Source organism: Abramis brama (assembly GCF_963993115.1).
Source record: "Abramis brama genome assembly, chromosome: 1".
Lineage (NCBI taxonomy): Eukaryota > Metazoa > Chordata > Actinopteri > Cypriniformes > Leuciscidae > Abramis > Abramis brama.
The window spans coordinates 46,925,035-46,949,131 of record NC_139963.1 but is presented as its reverse complement, the minus strand read 5'-3'; the positions used below and the strand labels follow the sequence as shown (position 1 = coordinate 46,949,131).

The 24,097-nt window shown below is 35.9% G+C and overlaps 1 protein-coding gene across 1 annotated transcript; it reads right to left on the bottom strand.

Moving 5' to 3' along the window:
* Positions 1-536: 536 nt before the first annotated feature.
* jpt1b (Jupiter microtubule associated homolog 1b) lies at positions 537-18,603 on the bottom strand. Its single transcript, XM_084094058.1, has 5 exons — positions 18,389-18,603; positions 15,701-15,840; positions 10,291-10,391; positions 8,235-8,265; positions 537-1,013 (listed from the first exon to the last, which is right to left on the bottom strand). The coding sequence occupies exons 1-5, from the start codon at positions 18,442-18,444 to the stop codon at positions 883-885; spliced, it is 459 nt and encodes a 152-aa protein (XP_083950184.1). The 5' UTR covers positions 18,445-18,603; the 3' UTR covers positions 537-882.
* Positions 18,604-24,097: the final 5,494 nt, after the last annotated feature.

Here is a 24,097-nt window from a genome sequence, read left to right as displayed (position 1 = left end):
GTGGAAAATTACTACGTTTATCTATTTCTTAGCCAATCGGAATCATTCAACCTGAAGCAATGACGTAGCTTAGACCTTGCTGTAGGGTATAACTGCTGTGATCTGTGTAACTGTAAGCAAAGGCCTTCGATCTCATGTGTGAGTCTTTAAGCTGACTTCTGCTGATGAAACTGCAAACTATCTTAAGTAAAACTTTTCTTCAAATTATTATAATTCTGACTCCGGGTCTTCTTTCAAAACATCTGGTAATTGGCTTGGGTCCTAATCTGTTACCCCCAAACAGAAGAGTCAACATTTGAGTTAGCGCAGACTTAAGACTCAATCATGCATTTCCACATTAAACAATGCTAAATTATGTTGGTTTAAAACGCATACCAACACTTCAACTCGCATGCACCTTTTTTACCAAGTAGCTAAAATTGATTGTAATATATTAAAAGGCCTCTAAATAAATGTCACCACATATTTACATTTTACTAAACAAACAAGTAGCCATTTTGTTTTGACAATAACACTCCAAGCAAACACAAACACAGTGAAATTCATATCAATCTTTATTTGTACTTAGAAATTTTGCGCAACAAATCTTTTTTTTTTTTTGTTGTCCTTTTTCCTTAAATGATTTACACCAGGGCAGATTAAAAGTCGATCTGAATCTCTCATGCCATTATTCCTGCAGGAGCGGCTGAAACGGACCTCTTACATAAAGTGCTTCTGTCAACGATCCTTTTCTTTTTTTTGTTTTTGCAATAGAAAAAATGAAAAGACGGTGGAGGACAAAAAATTTCCATGGCTCACAAGTAGAGTGAAGAGGAAGGGGAATTCCTTTTTTAAAAAAGAAAACAGACAGAAAGAGCGAAGATAGTTCAGTTTCAGGCCGTTTCAGCCCAGGATCAGGCTGGATTTGCCCCCGGGTGGGTTCCTCCGGCCGGACGGGTTGGCAGCAGACGGGGCGGCAGCAGATGGGGCAGAAGGCTGGCTGGACTCCTCTTTCTGCTCCGGCACCACCTCGTCTGGAGAACAAACACAGATGGACAACGGTTAGGACTCGAGTGGCGCTCTACTACTCCCTCTGCTGTTTGTGACAGGGCTTCACAACTCACCACATGCTGGCTTACACTCAAACTATAATATTTGCCTGAATTCATGTCGCTTGGTAAATTATGAAGATGCAGCATGGACATGTTTGTTTGACCTTCCCTCGTCATTAAAAATGATTAATAAAACTACACAAAGGAAAATATGCATATGACATTAGAATGTTTCATGCTGCCAATAATTCATAAACCATGTTCCCCATAACCTGCATTTAAAGCAAGTGTCCTATTCAGTTTAATAACTTTGCATATAAATGGGTTTAGCTTTAGCTTGTTAACTTTTTTTGAGAAACGTTGCCAGGCAGCTGCAGAAATTGATAATTTTCACAAGTTTCACAGTATATCTGCACATGCAATACATCAAAAAAAACAGAGCCTCTGCTTTACAACAAAAATCAGTTTTATTCTAGCTAAATGCAGTATTTATCAACACTTGAATGTGGGTAAGTTTAATAAAAAAGCAAAAATTTAGCAAAAAGCTGAGAAAATAGTGTTTTCTTCAGAGACTACGTCTACTCCAGTGGTTCTCAACTCCAGTCCTCGGGACCCGTTGCTCTGCACATTTTGTATGTCTCTCTTATCTGACACACTCAGTTCAGTTCATGGAGTCTCTCTTAACGAGCTGATGATCTGATTCAGGTGTGTTAAATAAGGGAGACATACAAAATGTGCAGAGCAGTGGGTCCCGAGGACTGGAGTTGAGAACCACTGGTCTACTCTATGATTTGATCATCGTTTTGAACCTGATACAGATGTATTAGATCGAGTTCATCAACATCCCCAAAGCTTCACAGTCCTATAGCTCCTCCTGGGTCGACATTTCATTCAGTAACATTAGGCATATTTGATTTATATGCCGTTTAATGTTGATGATCGCATTATTTTACATATACATCTGCTTACATGTGAGATCGCTCATTTCTGCTGCTTCACATGCGTTTTGAGCAGGAGATTCAGTACTCTTTCAGAAGATGTGTAATAGTGCCCCCTTTCCAAATAACAGTGAAAATGCAGAAAGGAGGAAAAATCTGTCAATGGCAGGAAAGAAGTTAAAGAGATTGTGATACTCAGATTGTGATACAAAAGATACTCAGTATCTTTTGACATATCAAATGTCTTTGTACTATTAAAAAATCCTGCAAGTTTAATAGCTTAAAACATCATAAGCAGAACATTTATAGGACCAAGCTCCAAAAATGGCTCGTTTTGATATAGTGGGATCTGTGACATCACAAAATTTTGTCAGTCATTTACATATTCTTATTCTGTGACGACTTACATTTTAGGACTTTTTATTTTTTTAGAAAACAAAAAGGGTTAATCCACAAAGTAGTACGAAATGCAAACACTTTGAAACTCAATATCTCAAAACTGCTCAGAAAGCAGAGAATCTTATAATAATTCCAAGGTGGAGATTTGCCTACACTGTAGGGATGGGACGGTATGAAAATTTCATATCACGATAATAGTGACCAAAATTATCGTGATTATCGATATTATCACGGTTTTGTTAAAACGAGATGAAAGTGTTCAAAAATAACTGATGCTCACACTGAAAACATTTCAACAAGTTTTATATTTGAAAATCAAACAACAAATAAAACAAGCAGCTCTATGCACTTTTTTTTTTAAGCAAGATTCTATTCTGTTGCATTTCCTTCCTTATAATGACCCTCGTCAATAGCAACGCATTATAACACCGCGCACATCCACGTCTCACAATGGACTCTCGCTCTCGTTTCATTCAAATACAACTTGCCGTCTTGCGTCTCTGTTTTTGATTGTATTGAAAATGAAATCAGAGTTGATTTATTATTTGAGTTTGATAATATTGTTGTGATCATCTTGTCTGGACGATTTTGTACGCTGTACAAAATGGATTTATAACATTAATCTCAATTCAATATGTCCCCGTAATTATGTGTAAAAAAAAATAAAAAAAATAAATCGGTGTAGTAAGTGTACAACGAATATACATTATTATCCCTTAAATGCCACTCTTAAAAGACTCTTAGTTTTAACTTTTTTGTTTGTCTTTTGTTTGTCACTTGCTGCAAACTTTTCTTCGCGGAAACTTCATGTTTAGTTCAAGTGAGTGAAAGAAAATCTCTAAAAACAACATATGGTGCCCAATTATTTCCCAGACGTAGGTTCTATACAACAGTGGGTGACGGTCACACAAGACGACTCGGCAGATCTGAAGTGTTTCCCCCTATTGTAGTGACCATCCTCGATTAAGTTTCCCTCAGGACTTTTGTAAAAGCTGAAATATGACCACAACTCAGATTTGGTTCATGGTCACGGCAATTCCTTCCCGAAAAAAAAAAAAAAACATTGCGCACTGCAGCTTCGTCAGACTGTTGCTGGCTGGACAGGATTTACAGTGAGTTATTAAAATTATGATAATCAAACACTGTTAATGATAATTAAATTTTAAACGATAATACTAACCGTCAGTAAATTTGAGTCTGTCGACAACAGGACCAATGAAAGAGTGAAAGAACCAGTTTAAACAGTTTGTTTGTGTCTCTGTAGAGACTTCAAGAAGGATCCCAGCATCGGAAACAGTGCATGATTCATTTTAATGGCATCCCGGATCAGGTCGAAGGACTATATGTTTGTTCGGAGCATTTTGTTTTCTAAACGAGGCACAGTATACAGTGAGGAACATAAGTATTTGAACACCCGGCTATTTTGCAAGTTCTCCCACTTGGAAATCATGGAGGGGTCTGAAATTGTCATCGTAGGTGCATGTCCACTGTGAGAGACATAATCTAAAAAAAATAATCCAGAAATCACAATATATGATTTTTTACCTATTTATTTGTATGATACAGCTGCAAATAAGTATTTCAACACCTGTCTATCAGCTAGAATTCTGACCCTCAAAGACCTGTTAGTCTGCCTTTAAAATGTCCACCTCCACTCCATTTATTATCCTAAATTAGATGCACCTGTTTGAGGTTGTTAGCTGCATAAAGACACCTGTCCACCCCATACAATCAGTAAGAATCCAACTACTAACAGGGCCAAGACCAAAGAGCTGTCCAAAGACACTAGAGACAAAATTGTACACCTCCACAAGGCTGGAAAAGGCTACGGGGAAATTGCCAAGCAGCTTGGTGAAAAAAGGTCCACTGTTGGAGCAATCATTAGAAAATGGAAGAAGCTAAACATGACTGTCAATCTCCCTCGGACTGGGGCTCCATGCAAGATCTCACCTCGTGGGGTCTCAATGATCCTAAGAAAGGTGAGAAATCAGCCCAGAACTACACGGGAGGAGCTGGTCAATGACCTGAAAAGAGCTGGGACCACCGTTTCCAAGGTTACTGTTGGTAATACACTAAGACGTCATGGTTTGAAATCATGCATGGCACGGAAGGTTCCCCTGCTTAAACCAGCACATGTCAAGGCCCGTCTTAAGTTTGCCAATGACCATTGGGATGATCCAGAGGAGTTATGGGAGAAAGTCATGTGGTCAGATGAGACCAAAATAGAACTTTTTGGTCATAATTCCACTAAACGTGTTTGGAGGAAGAAGAATGATGAGTACCATCCAAAGAACACCATCCCTACTGTGAAGCATGGGGGTGGTAGCATCATGCTTTGGGGGTGTTTTTCTGCACATGGGACAGGGCGACTGCACTGTATTAAGGAGAGGATGACCGGGGCCATGTATTGCGAGATTTTGGGGAACAACCTCCTTCCCTCAGTTAGAGCATTGAAGATGGGTCGAGGCTGGGTCTTCCAACATGACAATGACCCGAAGCACACAGCCAGGATAACCAAGGAGTGGCTCTGTAAGAAGCATATCAAGGTTCTGGCGTGGCCTAGCCAGTCTCCAGACCTAAACCCAATAGAGAATCTTTGGAGGGAGCTCAAACTCCGTGTTTCTCAGCGACAGCCCAGAAACCTGACTGATCTAGAGAAGATCTGTGTGGAGGAGTGGGCCAAAATCCCTCCTGCAGTGTGTGCAAACCTGGTGAAAAACTACAGGAAATGTTTGACCTCTGTAATTGCAAACAAAGGCTACTGTACCAAATATTAACATTGATTTTCTCAGGTGTTCAAATACTTATTTGCAGCTGTATCATACAAATAAATAGTTAAAAAAAATCATACATTGTGATTTCTGGATTTTTTTTTTAGATTATGTCTCTCACAGTGGACATGCACCTACGATGACAATTTCAGACCCCTCCATGATTTCTAAGTGGGAGAACTTGCAAAATAGCAGGGTGTTCAAATACTTATTTTCCTCACTGTAATGGAGAGTTCGCAAAGAAACTTTTGTTGAAAGATGAACTGGATTGCAGCAGCAACATCACAAACCTCAAGTAAATGATTTCATAATGATCTGTCCATACATGAGTTTTAACTGGATAATGTTTTCAAAACACTTACTTGTTCAATAGCGAGTGGGCGTTAGTACTGTTTCCTATGCAATGATGTTCACCAATTATAACTGGTCGTTTACTGACAAGCCTTAAAGGAGCCGCGCCTTAAAAACTGATCATTTCAGACAGAGGCTCAGAATGAAGGTTGAAAATAGTTTTTCCACATATATTGCGTGTGTGAGCGTGCAAAAAAAACTCAGCTAACAGTAAAAGGAACACTAAAATAAAAAAAATAAAAAATCCATGTCATACATTTTAATGTTTGATTTTGAGTAAGCACTTAGTCTTGACACCTCAGAACTAAATGTAAAGTCTGGGTCCAGAAGCAAAGCCAGTTGAGAAGCACTGCTCCACAAAGACTGTATTTGTATTTTTTTTTATTGATATCCATCTATGGATGTCAAAGCAAATCTGGATCAGTACCATCAACGACTGGATCAACATTCCTAAACTCACTCAGCACATCAGGGCCGAGTCTGTAATGGTTTAAAGGTCGGTATATTTGCATTTTATGGTGATGGAAACGTAACAGCTCGTCATTCAGACAGATCGAACATTTCCAGGAAGTTTATCTAAGTGTTTATCTAAGTGTTTAGTAAAGTGTGACTCGGAAACATCTCACAAAATGATTCGTACCATCAGAGGGAAAGCATCCACCGGTAAGGCCTGAAATATACTCTACGCAACTTTATAACTGAAAATGCATTTATAAATCCATAAATTGTGTTCAGAAATGTGTCAGCTCAATTCATAATGCAACAAGTACAAACTGCAATATACAGTGGACATTTGCATAAACTGACCTGAAAGAAAACTGACTGTAGAAACACAACAGGCTGAAGAGAATCTTGCAGGTTAAAATTTAGTTTTTATACAGCATTATTAATCGAATGAAAACGACTCCTAACACTAATGTTTGGATTCTGATAAAGCATTTGCTCAGAGGAGCTGAAGTCAGATAGTATGCAAACGTGTTAGCTGGTAAAAAGCCAAACCCAGCAGACGTGAAGACCCCAGAAGAGGATAATATTTACACGATCAGCATTGACTAACGGCTGAACATGAAGACTAGAGCAGGACTGGTAAACAAACACTCGTCATATGAACCCAGATCAACCAGTAACATGCCATGAATACTGATTCCCTTACAATCACAGGACACACAGACATTAGAGGCACAAAGCCTGTGTTTGTAGTGAGAGATACAGTACATGGCCATTAAACAGCATGAAAAAGTTGCTAGTTTTAGACTTCAAATATCTACTGAATTAATATTAATATTTATTGTAGTAAAAAAAAAAAAAATTTAAAAAAGATTTTACCCATTAAAAAAAAATCAAACAAATTTGTATTAATTTGTAAACTATAAACAAACATTAGTCACTACAGAGTGAGTGTCATTTATATAAAATCTTAGACCTTGCTATTAATGCTAGAATTTTTCATACATTTCCTAGTTTTAAAAACTTTTAAAATGTAATATTAAAATGTTCAAAGTTTATAAATGTAGTAATTTATATTATATAATCATTATTATTTTAATAAATGTTCAAAGTTTATAAATGTAATAACTTATTTTATCATTAAAATGTATTAACTTTTTGAATTTAATATTATATTTGTTTAGTTTATTAATAATTTTTATTTTTAATCTTTTCTTTACATAATTTTACTATATAATAATATTATAGTAGTAGTAATAATAATAATAATAATAATAATAATAATAATAATAATAATAATAAAATAATATTATAATAATATATTAGTATTATTATTAGAATAAATGTAAAATAAGATTACAAATAAAATGTATTATTATTATATAAAATATTAAACAAAAAATATATTAAATTCAAAAAGTTAATACGTTTATTAATAATATTATAATAGATTATTACATTTATAAACTTTGAACATTTAATAAAAATAATATTTTACACAAATTTAAAATCTATCTGTAGAACATTTAAAAGAGGGGAAAAAAGAAATAAATGAAAGTTTAAAACTGCATTTAGATGTCCTAAATTATTGTAAAATAAAAGCAAATTTTTAGTTTGACCTCTTGAGTTTGTTGATCAACATTTTCTGAAGGTTAAGCACTTCTTTTCACTGACCATTTGCTTGGTCAAAAAAAAAAAGAAAATGACTCGTGCCATCACATGATGAAAGCACATCAAATCAGCATGTGACCTTGAAACCGTGATTCTGTCCTGAACTCTAGACGTTTTGGGTTTCTACTGTAACTCCCTCATTCTGTCCCGCGAGAGCGACCGTCATCTGAGATCCAGAACCAGTGTTACTCCAGCTGTCCTTAATGAGAAGACCAGACTGAAGAGGAGGCCAGCAGACGTGGAGTCATGGAACGTGTGTGTGTGTGTTATGTGTGTGCACGCCGTTAACGGAGGAGAGGAACATTCCAGAACTAATGCAGAACCTCAGCAACCGTTTATTAGCAGCATTCCTCAACAAATGTGAGTCACGCTTCACCGGAGAGATACATGCAGAGAGAGAGAGAGAGAGAGAGAGAGAGAGAGAGAGAGAGAGAGAGAGAGAGAGAGAGAGAGAGAGAGAGAGAGAGAGAGAGAGAGAGAGAGAGAGAGAGAGAGAGAGAGAGAGAGAGAGAGAGAGAGAGAGAGAGAGAGAGAGAGAGAGAGAGAGAGAGAGAGAGAGAGAGAGAGAGAGAGAGAGAGAGAGAGAGAGAGAGAGAGAGAGAGAGATCATCACAAATGATTCTCACCGTTGTTGTCTTGCTCGTATTCATTTTGATCCTGTAAAACAAGAGCAGATTTGAGATCAGATGCCTTTATTAAACAAACCTGGACAGCATTTGTCAAGATTCAGTATTAAATACAGTCTCTCCTGTCCTGACAACATGAAATGCCATTTATGACTTTTTTAATCTGACATATTTCTGAGTGACACTGAATATACAGTAGGAAAATAAAGAAGGGCAGGGCTTGATTTTATAGATCAGGAAGTTATTATTCTATTATTTCTGTCTGCATTTATTACATCAACTGAAAAACATTTCAGAGGCAGATTAAGTTACAATGAGTTCTGATGAAAGATCATGTTAATAAAAGTGTGCAATAATTAATTATGTACTATACGAGCAGAGACACTCAAGACAGAAAATAGAAACAGTTTGTTAAAAAAAAAAAACATGGATAAAAGGAGTAATAAATTCCTCCAGTGAAGGACAAACGAATGAAGTCCATCCACATAAAGAGCTGCGGTTTTACTGACCCAGAGAACAGCTGTGTGTGTGTGTGTGTGTGTACCCTGCGGCTGTTAATTTGTACCCCACCCAGCTAACCGTGTTATTTTAGACACACATACAGTCAGTTTACAGCACTACTGTGACACCAAATACAGTTATGATCATAATTTAAACCCCTCTGAACGAAGTCACAGTCGACTGCACAGAAACACAAATGCTCATTTGATAGACCTTTTACAAAAAAGGAGAATCAAAAAATTATTTTAAATGAATGAACGACTGAATAATTTCATGTTTGTCTTAAGTCTCAACTAGTACAAAAAAAGATATATATTTTTTATATATATATATATATATATATATATATATATATATATATATATATATATATATATATTTTTTTTTTTTTTTATATATATATATATATATATAATTTTTTTATCTAAAAAAAAATTTTTTTTTTTTAATCAACTGAAATGATTTTTTTTGTTATATATATATATATATATATATATATATATATATATATATATATATTTTTTATATATATATATATATTTTTTTTTTTTTTATATATATAATTTTTTTATCTAAAAAAAAAAATATATATATATATATATATATATATATATATATATATATATATTTTTTTTTTTTTTTTTTTTTTTAAATCAACTGAAATGATTTTTAGGAAACATCGGAGAAAACAAATTTCATCAAAAGAAATAAATGAAAATAAATCTTTATTATGATTTTCTGTTTGTCTCGATTGTCTCTGGCCTTATAGCACTTGATTAATCATGGCATACTTGAGTTCTTATTTATTTTAATGAAATTGATAAATAAAACATTTATAATAAAGTTTGATTATGTATTTTCTGCCCGTCACAAATGTTTCTGGCGTTTTAGTACTTGATTGCTTAATTTTTTTATTTTGATGAAATGTTGCAAAAAGTATTTCTTAAAAATAATTTTATTTATAACCGGTTTAATTTTATTACTGTTGTTTATTTATTTTCATTCGTTTATTTAGATAAAGGGTTGCAGAATGTATAATACAATTATGAATTATTTTTATTTGTTTTTTCAGATGAAGGATTGCAGAAAACAATCCATCTTCAATATAAACACATATACAATAAACATTTATTTTTATTATTGTTTTTTTTAGATAAAGGATTGCAGAATATTTATGTATTTTCTGTCTGTCGTGAACATGTCTGGCCTTACCGTACATGATTAATCATTGCAAACTTAAAAATTCTAAATAAATAAATTCTTTAAATAAATCAAAATTCTAAATTATTATTTGTAGAATTATTTTTAATTTTTTTTTGCATCGTGACTTTTTTTCCCTCCAGAATAAAGTGTCCTGATGAATTGTTCACAGGAACATGCAAGAAGAAAGTAAAGTGGAGATCATTAGTCAACATGAGCTCCAGAAACACACCCTGTCATTAACGTGCCGTCGGTTGTTTTGCTCCTGCTTAATGACTGAATAAACACCGCTCAAACAGGTTCAGGTTCAGGTGACCTACATCCACACACTCATAAATCTAGCGCTTGAACTCACCAGACTGTTGGCGGGAGTGCCGTTATCATAAACGATGGCGGGCTGGCACCGTCTCAGAGGAGCTGAGGGTTCACCACACAGGACGCCCGTCGCTTCTCCACCTGTGAACACACACACACACACACACACACACACACACACACACACAGGTTAACAGATCATCAATATAGCAGATCATCAACAACATGACCTTTGGCTGAGCATCCAAACAAACTCTGCCGCCCAACATCTCAAACTACAACAATATCAGGTGCAGATTAAACATTTTCCAAATTGCTTGTCTAATGCAATTCATGGTAAATGATCATGAACCATGTAGACCCATGAGTATTGGGTCAGCGCTTTATGTTGAAAGTAATAAAGTCATAAAACAAAGCGTTAAATGGCATCACAATGACATGATGATACCGTATTTTCTTGAATCCGCTGCTGACATAAACAAGACAAAGATTTGCATCAGGTTTGTTTAATGTGTGTGTGAGAAAAGCATCCAGTGACGTGAATGAGCTGCTGTTAACAGACATGTTTATTACCAGAGATGACATCAGGGTTATTATCATCGTCAACTAAAACCATTAATAATAATAAAAAAAAAAAACAAAAAAAAAACATTTTCATTACTTTCAAAAAAATTAACATGAACTGAAATAAATAAATGTTGCCTTAACAAGTTTAGAAGTACTAAAATAAACTAAAAACTGAACTTAACCTATATTGCCATTTAAAATAAAACCCCAAAAATGAATAAAAATTACAAAACACAAATTACTAAACTTTGAAATGAAAAAACTAAATCTATATAAATTGTACATGAGTAAAATCTGTAGTAGAAATATCCATCCACACACACACACACACACACACATCCCTCAAGGCTTTCATGAGTGTTTTGAGTGTGACGTGACCCCGAGGTCAAAGTGCTAAACACATCTAGGAGAATCACAGTTTGCTTCTCATGTGTTGAAATGCAAACAAAGAGCTTTTTGTTTGACTGTCTATTAGAGTCTAACAATTGCAGCATCCTATTGTGTGTCAATGGAGTGATTATGAACTTTAATCAAGCTCAACAGTCACACACACACACACACACACACACACACACACGCTCTGGAAGTGTTTCTATGGAGAAAGTTAAAGAGTTTGAGACAGCAACCAAACCAGCTCTGACATAAATCACAATCTCACACATTTTGATTAAAGTAAAAAAGAGAAAAAATAACAATAAAATATAAAATAAGAAAGCTGTAAGAAAACATTCAGTCAGTCAACTACTCAACCCATGAAGCACTGTGAATAATGTAACCAAATAAACAATACAAAATAAAACTGCTGATTTAGTTACAAGCATACAAATATATCTTAAGTTTTTCAAAATATTCACAAAATGTATAAATGCACAAGTAGTTTGAGGCTGTAGGGAAACGGACTTGATTACATCATTCACAGCGTTTCATGGGAGTGTCCGGTCGCTGCTGAGCCATTTTGCAGTGATTCCTGTTTCCATGGTAACAGCCATCCTGCAGGATTATGGGAAGTGAAGTTTTCAACAGGAGTACTACTGAGACAAGCCTTCAAGGTTAGCAAGAAAAGAAAAGAAACAGACAAAGACTAGTGCTACACACAGCACCGGCAGGGAGACGAGGCCATGTTTGAATGGATGTCAATGGAGAAGGGAAGAACTGCTTGTTTAATGAATCGACAGTCTATCTCCTAATCTTCAACATGTTTGCCATTTAAAAAGCCGATTTGGAATGGATGGATTTATTTATAGAGTTTACATTTAAAAAAAAAAAAAAAAAAAATGCTGTTTAACGACAAATCAGACAATTTTGCATTATATGTGACAGTTCATGCTCAGTCTGTCTGGAAAGTTTTATACATTATTATTAAAAACAAAAACAAAAACAAAAATGCCCTTTAGGCAAAACCATTGTTCAGTTTTAAGATTTTGGCACATTTTCGCTTCCATAACCACTACTTTTCAGACTAGCGGACAGTAAACATCCAGAAGACACATTTAAGTGCACTTTATCTATTTGCGTCTGTAGATTTAAATAACAATACTCATCTTTTTCCTCCACTTTATCATCACTTATATTCACCAGACTTTACAGTTTTATTCCCATCTATATTCTGAAGGTTTTTACTGAGGGGTTTGTTCATATATCATTCACACTGATTTATATAACATGTTATTCCTAAAAACATGGTTAGTTTTTCTGGCTGTCGACAGTATTTTCTGATTTATGAAGTGATAAAAAAAAGAAATCCCTTCTGTAAAAACCTTTAACTATAATATGTCAACAAAATCAAACAATAACTTTGAATCTGGCTTCATCTAATGTTCAGATGAATCTTCTGGAATCAAATAGGAAAATAAGTGCATATCTAAATGTCACATTTCAGAAATCATGTGTAACACAAAACAAATGCCTTAAAGGGATATTTCACCACTGGAAAGATGAATGTGCATTTAAATTGAGTCATTTATGTACTAGAAATGTGAAATTATTTTAGAAGTTGGTGCCTTCTAGACTGAGAAAAGCAAGAATATGTATTTTTGGCTCATGTTGATGAAAGACAACAACTCCCAGAATGCACTTGCTTCACTGCCCTACGAGGACACTCCCAAGCCACGCCTACCGGTTACAGAGGGCAGTGTCGGGAGAAATGATACAACTAGGCTACTAGTTGACTCAAAACTGAAAAGACGCCATTTTATCGTGAGATCCCCCTATGGGCGGGTTGAAAACATGCGGAACGAGCTCCTCCTACTGGCTGGAGTCTCGAGCCTCTGGACAAAAAAGCCTCAGGTGACGCAAAATAATCGGTGAAGTATCCCTTTAATGTACTGTGATTAATCAACTGGGAAGGTACTATGCTGATATCAATTACTAAATGTTGACCCTATTCACCTGTAGTGTCCTGCCTTAATGGACAAAAATGTGAATGTGATTTTTACTTCTGGAACCGCCCGTTACAATCCATTAGCTGAAACAAAAAAACAAATAAAAATCGAAACCCTTTCCAAAATACAATGGACAATCACAACGACGTCCTGTCCGGCACCTCTGGCCAACACAACACACTTCCTGTCCGGCAGGGAGAAGCTCATTCAATCAGAGCAAGACTATGGGAGAAAATACACACATCCGACACGGACCGCGTGATACACAGTGCACATAAAAAACCGTTTCCCAAAAAATGTATCTGACCAGATGCTTTACACAACTAAAATCAGTCTGCAAAAGTTCGACCGGGAAACAAAGCCATTTACAAGTCAAGTTTCAAGACCATAAAGGGTTTGTTCAACCAAAAATTGAAATTCAGTCACCAATTACTCACTCATGTCGTTCCAAACACAAGACTTTCGTCTTCAAAAAAAAAAAAAAAAAAAAAAAGACAAGACAAGTCAAGAATAAAAGCATTAATTAAATCTGTTCATCATATAATGCCATCCGGTCTCTTCAGAAGACTTGTATTAATTTGCTAGATTCATATGCATTAGTTTTTATGATTTATGTATTTATGATTTAACACCATATCAGCAGCAATGGCTTTATTCATTGCAATCAACAGTATTTTAAATTTTAAAAAAATAATTCGGATTACAATATCACTTCAATAAATTGTTTACAATAATTTAACAATTTTGTCTTAAATCAATATACAAAAAGATACTAAATATACACCAATAACAACAGTAATCATAAAAATGACATAGAATCTTTCAATTTAGTAAAATGATAGAAATTCTAAAATTATTCCATGAGAAACCTTTTTAAAAATGTCTATTACTATATTTTCTGAATAAAAACAGTGTCTAATATCATTTGAAAAAGGATATTCTATTAAAATAAGTTAGGAAATCTCTCGGATTTCATTAAAAAACATCATTTTTGTTTCTAAGGTGAACAAAAGTCGTGTGGGTTTAGAACAGAATTCACATATTTGGGTGATCTAGCCCTTTAAGACATGAAGTTCACCTCATATCATATCTTTAAAAGCTATTCAGAGAGGTTTTTTGGGGCACCAATAATCAGCTTATGAATATCTAGTTGCTTGCTACAGAATTTTCAGTTTTGCTCCCCGAGTTACAGCTGTAAAATAACCAGACGCAGCAAACGCTGCAGCGGGATCCAAAACCCCACAGGAGAGAGAGCCAACAAAGGCCTTCAGAGAGAATAAACAGATATAGGAACGGCACCTGCCCGGCTGAAGCATTAGCGCTGAATCAAAAGCTCAGATTATCCCGATACGAGCGTTTATCCGTATATGAGCTTGTGCAGGGCTGATCGCACGACTGCATTCAAAACGCTCCTGCATGCAAATACACATTCCTTTTCAGACAATAAAGATGCTGTCAAACTCCCAACATCCAAACAGCCCAGAGCCGCCTCGCTGTCTACATAGGCGACTCCCTTCTAAGGCGACATCCCACTTAAGTGACGGATCTGGAGCAGCATGTGAAGCACATGGGGGAAACAACTCAAGAGTTGGACATGTTGCTAAACTAATGACGGGCTCAACTCCAAGACATATATTGGGAAACATTCCCAGTGAAACTGAAGTTTTCCATCTGAATGCAGGTATATTTATTAATACGCACTTCTCTGTGTAAAGCAGACCGTCCTGTAATGGATGCTTAATCATGATGTCACACACTAACATTCTCTACATCATGAGTCACTTCCTGAATCACTGGACAGTCAGGATATCGGTCCAGGAAATGACATCATGCCAACAGTATGCTGACACACTCGTGGTCATGTGAGGGATTGAGAAAAGAGGGCCATGAAAAATAGTTTTCTGCAAATATTTTAATGAATCAAATCATATACAAAAAAAAAAAAAAGAAATAAAGAAAGAAAAAAGAAAACAAAGGTCCAAATAATCAGATCAAATGTTCAGGCCTGCAAAAGAGGTCAACAGAACACAACTAGACTCAGATAGCTGAATGTGTGTGAGAGCCAAACTGAACTGACCTACAAATGAAACAACAGGAACACATTCATACAAACGGACTAACACACAAAATCAAAAACCATTGCTTTCTTATTCCTTTGATCACAGGAATAAATAACATTTCAAAATAGATTACAATAGAATATTTCACAATATTAGAGTTTCTACTGTATTTTTGATCTAATAAAATGCAGTCTTGGTGAGCAGGAGAGAACGTTTCTAAACAGTACAGAAATCTTACAGACCACAAACTTTTGGACAGTCGTTTAGACGTTCATGTAATATCAGATGTACAGCCATCATGAATTAAAAACACAAGGCCGGCATTAATGCCATGCTGGTTTCAGATAACGCAAGCTTTAAAAGCTAACCAAGCCCAGATCTGACCAGAAGCAGAATCTGAACCAGATGTGTGTGTGTGTGTGTGTGTGTGTGTGTGTTGTACCTGGCGGGTTGTTCCTCCGGTGGGCGTGAGGGTCATCAGGTTCAGCAAAGATACTGGAGGCCATCTTGTTTTTGCGCGCAGGCTTCTCCTCATCGGTGCCGAAGGAGATATTAGAGGCTCCGCCAGGGGGACGCAACACCCTACGAGACATCGGTCAGAAGAACGACACGCAAGTCAACTAATCAATCTCACATATACACTCGGCCTCAGGACACTCAATGGGGCATAAAGGAAACACACTATCAGAAGCAGCACTGGACATTATGACTTACTGTGCAAAATACATCAACAGTGGAGAGTTGAATAGCATGATACCAGTAGAATTGACCAGTTTGTGTTGTTTACATGCGAGAACAATGAAGCGACACGCGAAAATTCAATGCAGGGCGTGTCAGTCGTTTATGTTTGACGAGCAATAATAAAACTTGGTGCGTTAATATTGGAATTTAACGTTTTTTCAATAGAAACAGTTTTCAGAAAACATGTTTTCATAGTTTAACATCACATTTACATTACATTATTTAAAGAGAAATATCAAGAACAAGGATATTTTTATGACAAACTCACAGAAATAGCATAGAAAATTAAAATAATCATAACAATAAAACTTCAATAGTCAATTAGGCTACATTCAAAAATAATTTAACAATTAAATTAGCAATAGGTATTAGCAATAGCAATTATAGAAGCTCTTTCATTTGTTACCAAATCTAAAACCTTGCCAGACGTCTTTAAAATGACCATAAATTCATTTCAAAACTGTATAAAAATATAAAGCAGTGAAGTTAACATGCTTTATAGTCAATGAAGTCAACAATCACATGAGCATTTAGTTCATTGGATTATGCAAAATATATTTGCACATGGCATACGCTTTTAATAGAAGATGTATATTTAATCGGTTCATCCATTTCCTGGTAATTGAACGCATGACCTTGCGGTTTGAGCGACGCAAGAATTACCAGATGGTTATTAAAAATAGGCACCACTTAGGGAGCATAAATGAATATTTTGTGATGTAAACTGGTTACACTGATATCAAGCAACTCACACAATGGATTTTTTTAAATCATACTGCCCACCCCTAAACTGGACACACACACACACACACACACACACACACACACACACACACACACACACACACAGCTGACTAGTCCAGCTCATCTGCTCACAACAAGTGCAGATTCCATCGTTGGATGGTTTTCATTCAGCACATATGTTGAATCATTAAAAAGACACGAGGGCGGGTGTCAGCGGACCCCGGATGAAAAGCAGTGGCACTGTGATTGATGTTTCTGAGGGAAGCCCTAATCAATGCTTGTGAAAACCTCCTCCTGGAGACCAGCTGACACCCGACGGCAGCTGTCAGGCTCTCGCCTCGTCCACGCGCAACTTTCTGCTCCCTTTGTCAAAGGAATCGACGGTGCGGAGATTAGAAAACCATCCAGCGCCGTCTGGAAGCACTGGTTAAACAGCTAATGCCTTGACCAGACTAAAGCTTTGGGATCAGATCAGGGGACTTTAGCAGGAGAAGGAGGAGAAGGCCGCGTCGCTCGAGACCCCACCCAACCGACACAGGACACACACACATGCCATTAAAAATCCTTCCTCAAGCCCAAGATACATGCTGAAAACATCCCTAAATCAGACCGACTGACCAATAAACACGCCTGCTCTCGGCTTGACCTACATTTCTGGCCGTCCTGCTGAGGGAAACCCCAGACACACAGGATTTAGGAGAGGAAAAATGGGGAAAATCACTTGGATTTTAGAGGGAAATGAGCAGTCAGGGTGGCAACATGTTGCACCAAGGATGCCTAGAAGCTAGACAATGCCAGAATCCTCATTTAAAAGCAACCTCGTTTCAGTGCAACAAAAGCCACTGCAACATTTTTTGACATGCAAATGCCAGAATGCATCTCCATCCCTCCCTCGCTCGCTTGAAAGTTACGGTGATATCATTTCTGGACACACAAACACACCTAAAAAAGAATAAAAATGAGTTAGTTTGGATCACACAGTCCTTTGGCCGGACGTGCAAATCTTCCACTGGTTGGAAGACGTTCAATGCATCTGTTCCAAGCCTAGTATCAGAAACCTTTTAAGGACAATGGAGCGTGTATTTTTGGGCCAGAGCTCGAGGATACACTCAATAGTCAGATGACTGAGATTAAACAGATAGAAAAAAAAAGAAATAAGCAGCAGAGAAAGCATCCATTCATGAAATCATAAAGCAATGCACAATGCAAACAAAACTTTAAAGCAAATCTCCCAGTTTGAGATGCAGTGGCAGCCTGCCAACCCAATTCCTGTATAATGGGTGAAGTTTGGGCAGCAAAACACCAGACATCAGATCAAATACACGTCAAACCTGGGTATAATGTGCCTGGACTGGATCTCACATCAGAATATGGGTGGATATGGGTCTTCATGGGCAGGAGGAAGAGGATGATGATGATGGTGGTGGCAGACAGTCTGGGTGAATTCAGATCAAAAGGAAATGTGGATCAAGCTAAATCCATTAAAATCCACATATTAAGGTTGATTAGCTTCATTTGCACTCGCGTATTGGAGGATGAATCCATCCATCAGCCCACCATCATCATCATCATCATCATCATCATCACCTACAGCTCTTCTTTTGTCTGCCTGGCGAACGCAACAAACCCGTTTAAATCCATTTACCTGGAGCTGTTTTTGGCACCGGGCTCCATGCCTGTGAAAGTGGTCGTCGTAGTCATGTTGAGCGGGTATTGTGCTCGCTAAACCGCGGTAGAAACCCTTCAGCTGGACTGAATTCGTGTAAGTCGTTTATCCCGCATGGACTCCGCCCGGACCAGCTGAAATCCGAGCGCAACGGAGCGGCCCTTTAGACCAGCCCACGAAACCCCGCCCACCGGAGCAACGCGCGACCTGATTGGACAGAGCTCAGCGGTCCCTGGCGTTCGATTGGAGGAGCGGCCGTCAATCAGACAGCAGCCTTCCTGGGTTCATGTGATGTGGTTTACTGCAGAATCACCCATAGGCTATTTACTAAAACGTGATGTGCACATATTTACATTATAAAAATTAATAAATTACATTAAAACTTTAAAGTTAAACCTTAATAAACGCCATTTTTTACTATAATTTTTAATATAGAAAATTAAAATAATCATAACAATAAAACTTCAATAGTCACATTCAATAATAATTTGACAATATTTTTCTTAACCTAAAATACATAGCATTTATGTAAGCTCTTCAATTTGTTACCAAATAGGGCTGCACGATTAATCACATCTTAAATTCTTCACCCTGCAATGCAATGTAATTGTGTGAAATTATATCTAATTATGTGTAATAAGTCATTTAAACGTCATTTTGAATAATTGCTAAAATGACATCAATATTATTTGAAACAAACAATTTAAACATGCATGTCCAGCGAGTGCAATGACTAAACACACACACACACACACACATGGGCAGTTTGATAAAAAGAGAATATTTTATTTTCACAAGAGATTAGACAATACAGACAGATGCTGGACTTGTCCGAAACATGAATCCCCTCGTACGTACAAGTCGAAACATGTTTAACACAAGCGTTAAAGCACTATACATGATCACTACCATTAAAAAAAAAAAAAAGTTTTAAAACCAAATCGTCTGAATGGAAACCAGGAAATCAATTTGAACTGCAGGCTTAAGCTACAACATTTCCGTATGTTTTCTTTAAACACACAATCAAAATAACTTGGAAAAAGCCTTGCGCGCTCACATCCGAACTCAGGCGCGCGGCTCGTGTCCTCGGGTCAATGATTCGAAAGAGGAAACATGTATTAGTTGGTCTATACACAGATGACAGTCTTCATGATAGTTCAACTTGGGCTTCACGTGTCAGATTTCACAGATATTAACAAACCCAATGCAATAATTACTGTAGCAGGAAAACCCTTTATGTACAAAACCAAAAGAAAACGTGATGAACTGAAAACACTATACAACAGCAGTTACAGAAAACCATGAGGAGAGAGAGAAGAGAGAGAGAGAGAGAGAGAGAGAGAGAGAGAGAGAGAGAGAGAGAGAGAGAGAGAGAGAGAGAGAGAGAGAGAGAGAGAGAGAGAGAGAGAGATCTGATTTAGATGTGTCCTCCTGTCTGTTGCTGGAAAACGTCGATTGTGTCTTCATCCTCCATTTCCAACTGTGGAAGAAGAACATGAGGGTTATTACTCAGTATTATTAATAAACAAGACTTCCTGTTGACTGTGGATTCGACACAGTGCGCTACTATATCCCATGATGCACATCTACAATGATGCTGTCAACCCGGATCTATTCAGTGGGCGAGAGGAGCTCTGTGATATTTCTGACTGAATCTTGTTTTATTGCTGAATCTTCATCTGAGAGCACATGATACCAGTTCGGTCTCAATCATGCATTAAACTTCTGATCAACATGGAAGATTCGTTGGGGAAATAAGGGCAGGACATTTCCATCAGGATTTGATTGGATGATAAAAAGTGGTGTATGATATGATATGGATAATTTTTCTCATTTATCAATAATAATACTCACTGGATTTAAATTTTGTACTATAATAAAAAAAACTGTAATTCAATGATTTTTTCAATTAATATAAAGGCACTACAAGAAACATGACCAATGTATTAATATGTAATATGTGTGTGTGTATATATATATATATATATATATATATATATATATAATATTTAAATAATACATATATATATATATATATATATATATATACAGTGCAATGCATAAGTGAATACACCCATGCTAAAGTTGACTAAAAAGAGGAATAAAAAACCATATTTTGGAAATTGAACTTAATGCCTTAATTTAAAAAAATTAGGAAAAATCCAACCTTTTAGGACACCAATTTTCTTTGTGAATGAATAATGTATCGTAAATAAATAAATGTTCTTCCTTAAAATACATGGTGCATAAGTGTGTACACCCCTATGTTAAATTCCCATAGAGGCAGGCAGATTTTTATTTTTAAGTATTTTTTTTTTTTTTTTTTAGGATACTATGCATCCTGATAAAGTTCCCTTGGCCTTTGGAATTAAAATAGCCCCACATCATCACATAGCCTTCACCATACCTAGAGATTGGCATGGGGTACTTTCCATAAGATCATCTCTCAATGCAAATCAAACTAGCTTTTAGGCTAACTGAAATAAAATCATGCCAATCTCTAGGTATGGTGAAGGCTATGTGATGATGTGGGGCTATTTTAATTCCAAAGGCCAAGGGAACTTTATCAGGATGCATAGTATCCTAAAAAAAAAAAAAAAAAATACTTAAAAATAAAAATCTGCCTGCCTCTATGGGAATTTAACATAGGGGTGTACACACTTATGCACCATGTATTTTAAGGAAGAACATTTATTTATTTACGATACATTATTCATTCACAAAGAAAATTGGTGTCCTAAAAGGTTGGATTTTTCCTAATTTTTTTAAATTAAGGCATTAAGTTCAATTTCCAAAATATGGTTTTTTATTCCTCTTTTTAGTCAACTTTAGCATGGGTGTATTCACTTATGCATTGCACTGTATATATATATATATATATATATATATATATATATATCTGTGGAAAAGAGCTATATTTGAATTTAAAAAAGATGTAACAGAGTTGGAAAGAAATCTACATAATTATCGTGAAAATAGTGTCAGTGTAATTAGGCTTCATTTTCTTAATATGATTAATAATGCAATTAGGCTTTGTTTTATTAAGTATGGATTGAATATGAGCTGGACATTCAGGCTTTGTGAGCTTCGCCTTTTACTCTGAGAAGAATAGAGTTCAGTTTGATTCCTTCTGGTCTTAAGGCCAGTTCACAGCGCACAGACAAACACGTTTGCTGGGTTTTGTCGGATCAGTGTGTGTGTGTGTGTGTGTGTGTGTGTGTGTGTGTGTGTGTGTGTGTGTGTGTGTGTTGGCGTTGGTCGGGGTTTGTTTTCACTCGACTGAACATGTTCAATCAGTGTCTGTCGGGGCAGTGTGAACATGACAGATATTTTTCATTAAATTATAAATCCAACAGCCAACTTGTTTGTTGCCGTTTGTCTGTGGGCTGTGGATTGGCCTTTAAACACCTCTGCACACAACCACACACACACACACACACAAACAAATATTATCATCATTATGGGGACATTCCATTGGCATAACGGTTTTTATACTGAGCTAATGATATATTCTTTCCTCTAACCATAACCCTACCCATCATTAAAAAAACATAATTTACTGTGATTTATAACCTTTTTCCTCATGGGAACCAAGAAAATGTCCCAACAAGGGAAAAATGACTGGTATTACTATCCTAGTGGGGACATTTGGTCCCTATAACACACACACACACAGAGAGAGTGATGTCATACCTGTGCGGGCGTGTCTGTTTCATTGATAGGCTGTCCGTCAAACCGGAACCGAATCTGCCTCATCGTCAGTCCCTGCAGAAACACACGAGCACATCAGTCCAACACACTTCACCACACACCAACACTCAACAGCTGTGCTGTTTATACTCTGGTATACACTAGATTTCATTAATATGTTGAATTAGCTTCAGTTTTCATTTTAATTGTTGTTATATTTTAGTAATTTTGTAATGAGCTTTTGACATTTTTATTAGTTTTGGTTTATTTTAAATATGAATATTTATTTGCATTTTATTTAATATTATATACTAGTTTTTATTAATATGTTAAATTAGCTTAAGGTTTCATTTTATTTTTTGTTATATTTAAGTAATTTTGTATTGAGCTTTTGAAATGTTTATTCGTTTTTTATATTAATATTTAGGTTTAATTTATTTGTATTTTATTTAATATTAAATACTAGTTTCTATTGATATGTTGAATTAGCTTCAGTTTTCATTTAAATTTGTGTTATATTTTAGTAATTTTGTGTTGAGCTTTTGACATTTTTATTAGTTTTGGTTTATTTTAAATATTAATATTTAGGTTTATTTTATTTATATTTGTATTTTATATTAAATACTAGTTTTTATTAATATGTTGAATTAGCTTCAGTTTTCATTTTAATTTTTGTTATATTTTAGTAATTTTGTAATGAGCTTTTGAAATGTTTATTCGTTTTTTATATTAATATTTAGGTTTAATTTATTTGTATTTTATTTAATATTAAATACTAGTTTTTATTGATATGTTGAATTAGCTTCAGTTTTCATTTAAATTTGTGTTATATTTTAGTCATTTTGTAATGAGCTTTTGACATTTTTTATTAGTTTTGGTTTATTTTAAATATTAATGTTTATTTTTATTTTTTTATTAGTTATTAATGATAAATATTTATTTAGTTATTTTAATTTAAAATTCTGATGAAATTATCTGGCAATTAACTGAAATAAGTTATTTTTTTCATCTAATATAAATATATTTTAATTTAATTTATTTCAACTATAATGTGTTAATTGTATTAATTAGCGATAATAACCTGCTGAAAACCAAATAAACTCTAATGAATTATTGAATTAGACTTTACATTAATTTTTGAATGTATTATTTATATATATATTTTTTTTTTGTTTTATTTTTCTTAACTTTATTTCAATGAACAAAAATCGTGTTGTAATAGTTTTAATAGTGTTAGTGATAATAGCCAGCTGAAAACTGAATATATTCTGAATGAATGACTCAATTAGACTTGTTCTTTTTGACAAATCGGTTGAATCGACTGGCAGATCTCTCTGAAAAGAAAGCAGCGTTAACATCTGAGGGCGCATCCACATCCACATCATCTTTTCAACCTCAACCCGAGAAGAGTCAGACAGAGATCAGCTGAAACCTCAGGCGTTGATATGTGTTTTCTGCTGTCGACACGGGTTTCCTCCGCTTCCTTCCACTGAACGCTGTCCTACTTCTGCCGGCCAAACTCGCAGCGCCACAATGAGATTAAACCCTGCGCCTCTGCCAGGAGAACATGTTCCCGGCCTGAAGATCACGAGGAGCATCTTAACCCCGTGTGTTTACAGCGCTGATAAACCCTGTGTGTGTGTGCACAGATGTGAGGACGCCAGTCTGGTCCTGTGTGTGTGTCTTCGCCATACGTGAACATTCGAGTCATTGTTGTTTCTCTGAGCCTCAGAGCGGATGCGCAGGACCGTTAACTGGACACGAGGGAGTGATGGAGCCAGCAGACGGAGAGGCCGTGGAGGGAGTTATTGATCAGGCTGAGGAGCTTTAGTGCCATTATATCAGACTCGTATTCATATGTCCTGCTTCAATCCATCCTCAAGGTCTTTCATTGTGGTTTTAATGACAGACAGGTGGAATAAACCAGACTCAGGATTCGTCTGAACAATGCTCTTGGATATTACCTAACAACATCAGTCATCCTTATTCGTGCGATTT

Coding starts and splice junctions, on each gene's coding strand:
- jpt1b (XM_084094058.1), bottom strand. CDS start 18,444: ATGACTACGACGACCACTTTCACAGGCATGGAGCCCGGTGCCAAAAAC. Junction 15,841..18,388: donor GGTGCCAAAAACAGCTCCAG/GTAAATGGATTT, acceptor GATGTCTCGTAG/GGTGTTGCGTCCCCCTGGCG. Junction 8,266..10,290: donor GCACTCCCGCCAACAGTCTG/GTGAGTTCAAGC, acceptor CTTGTTTTACAG/GATCAAAATGAATACGAGCA.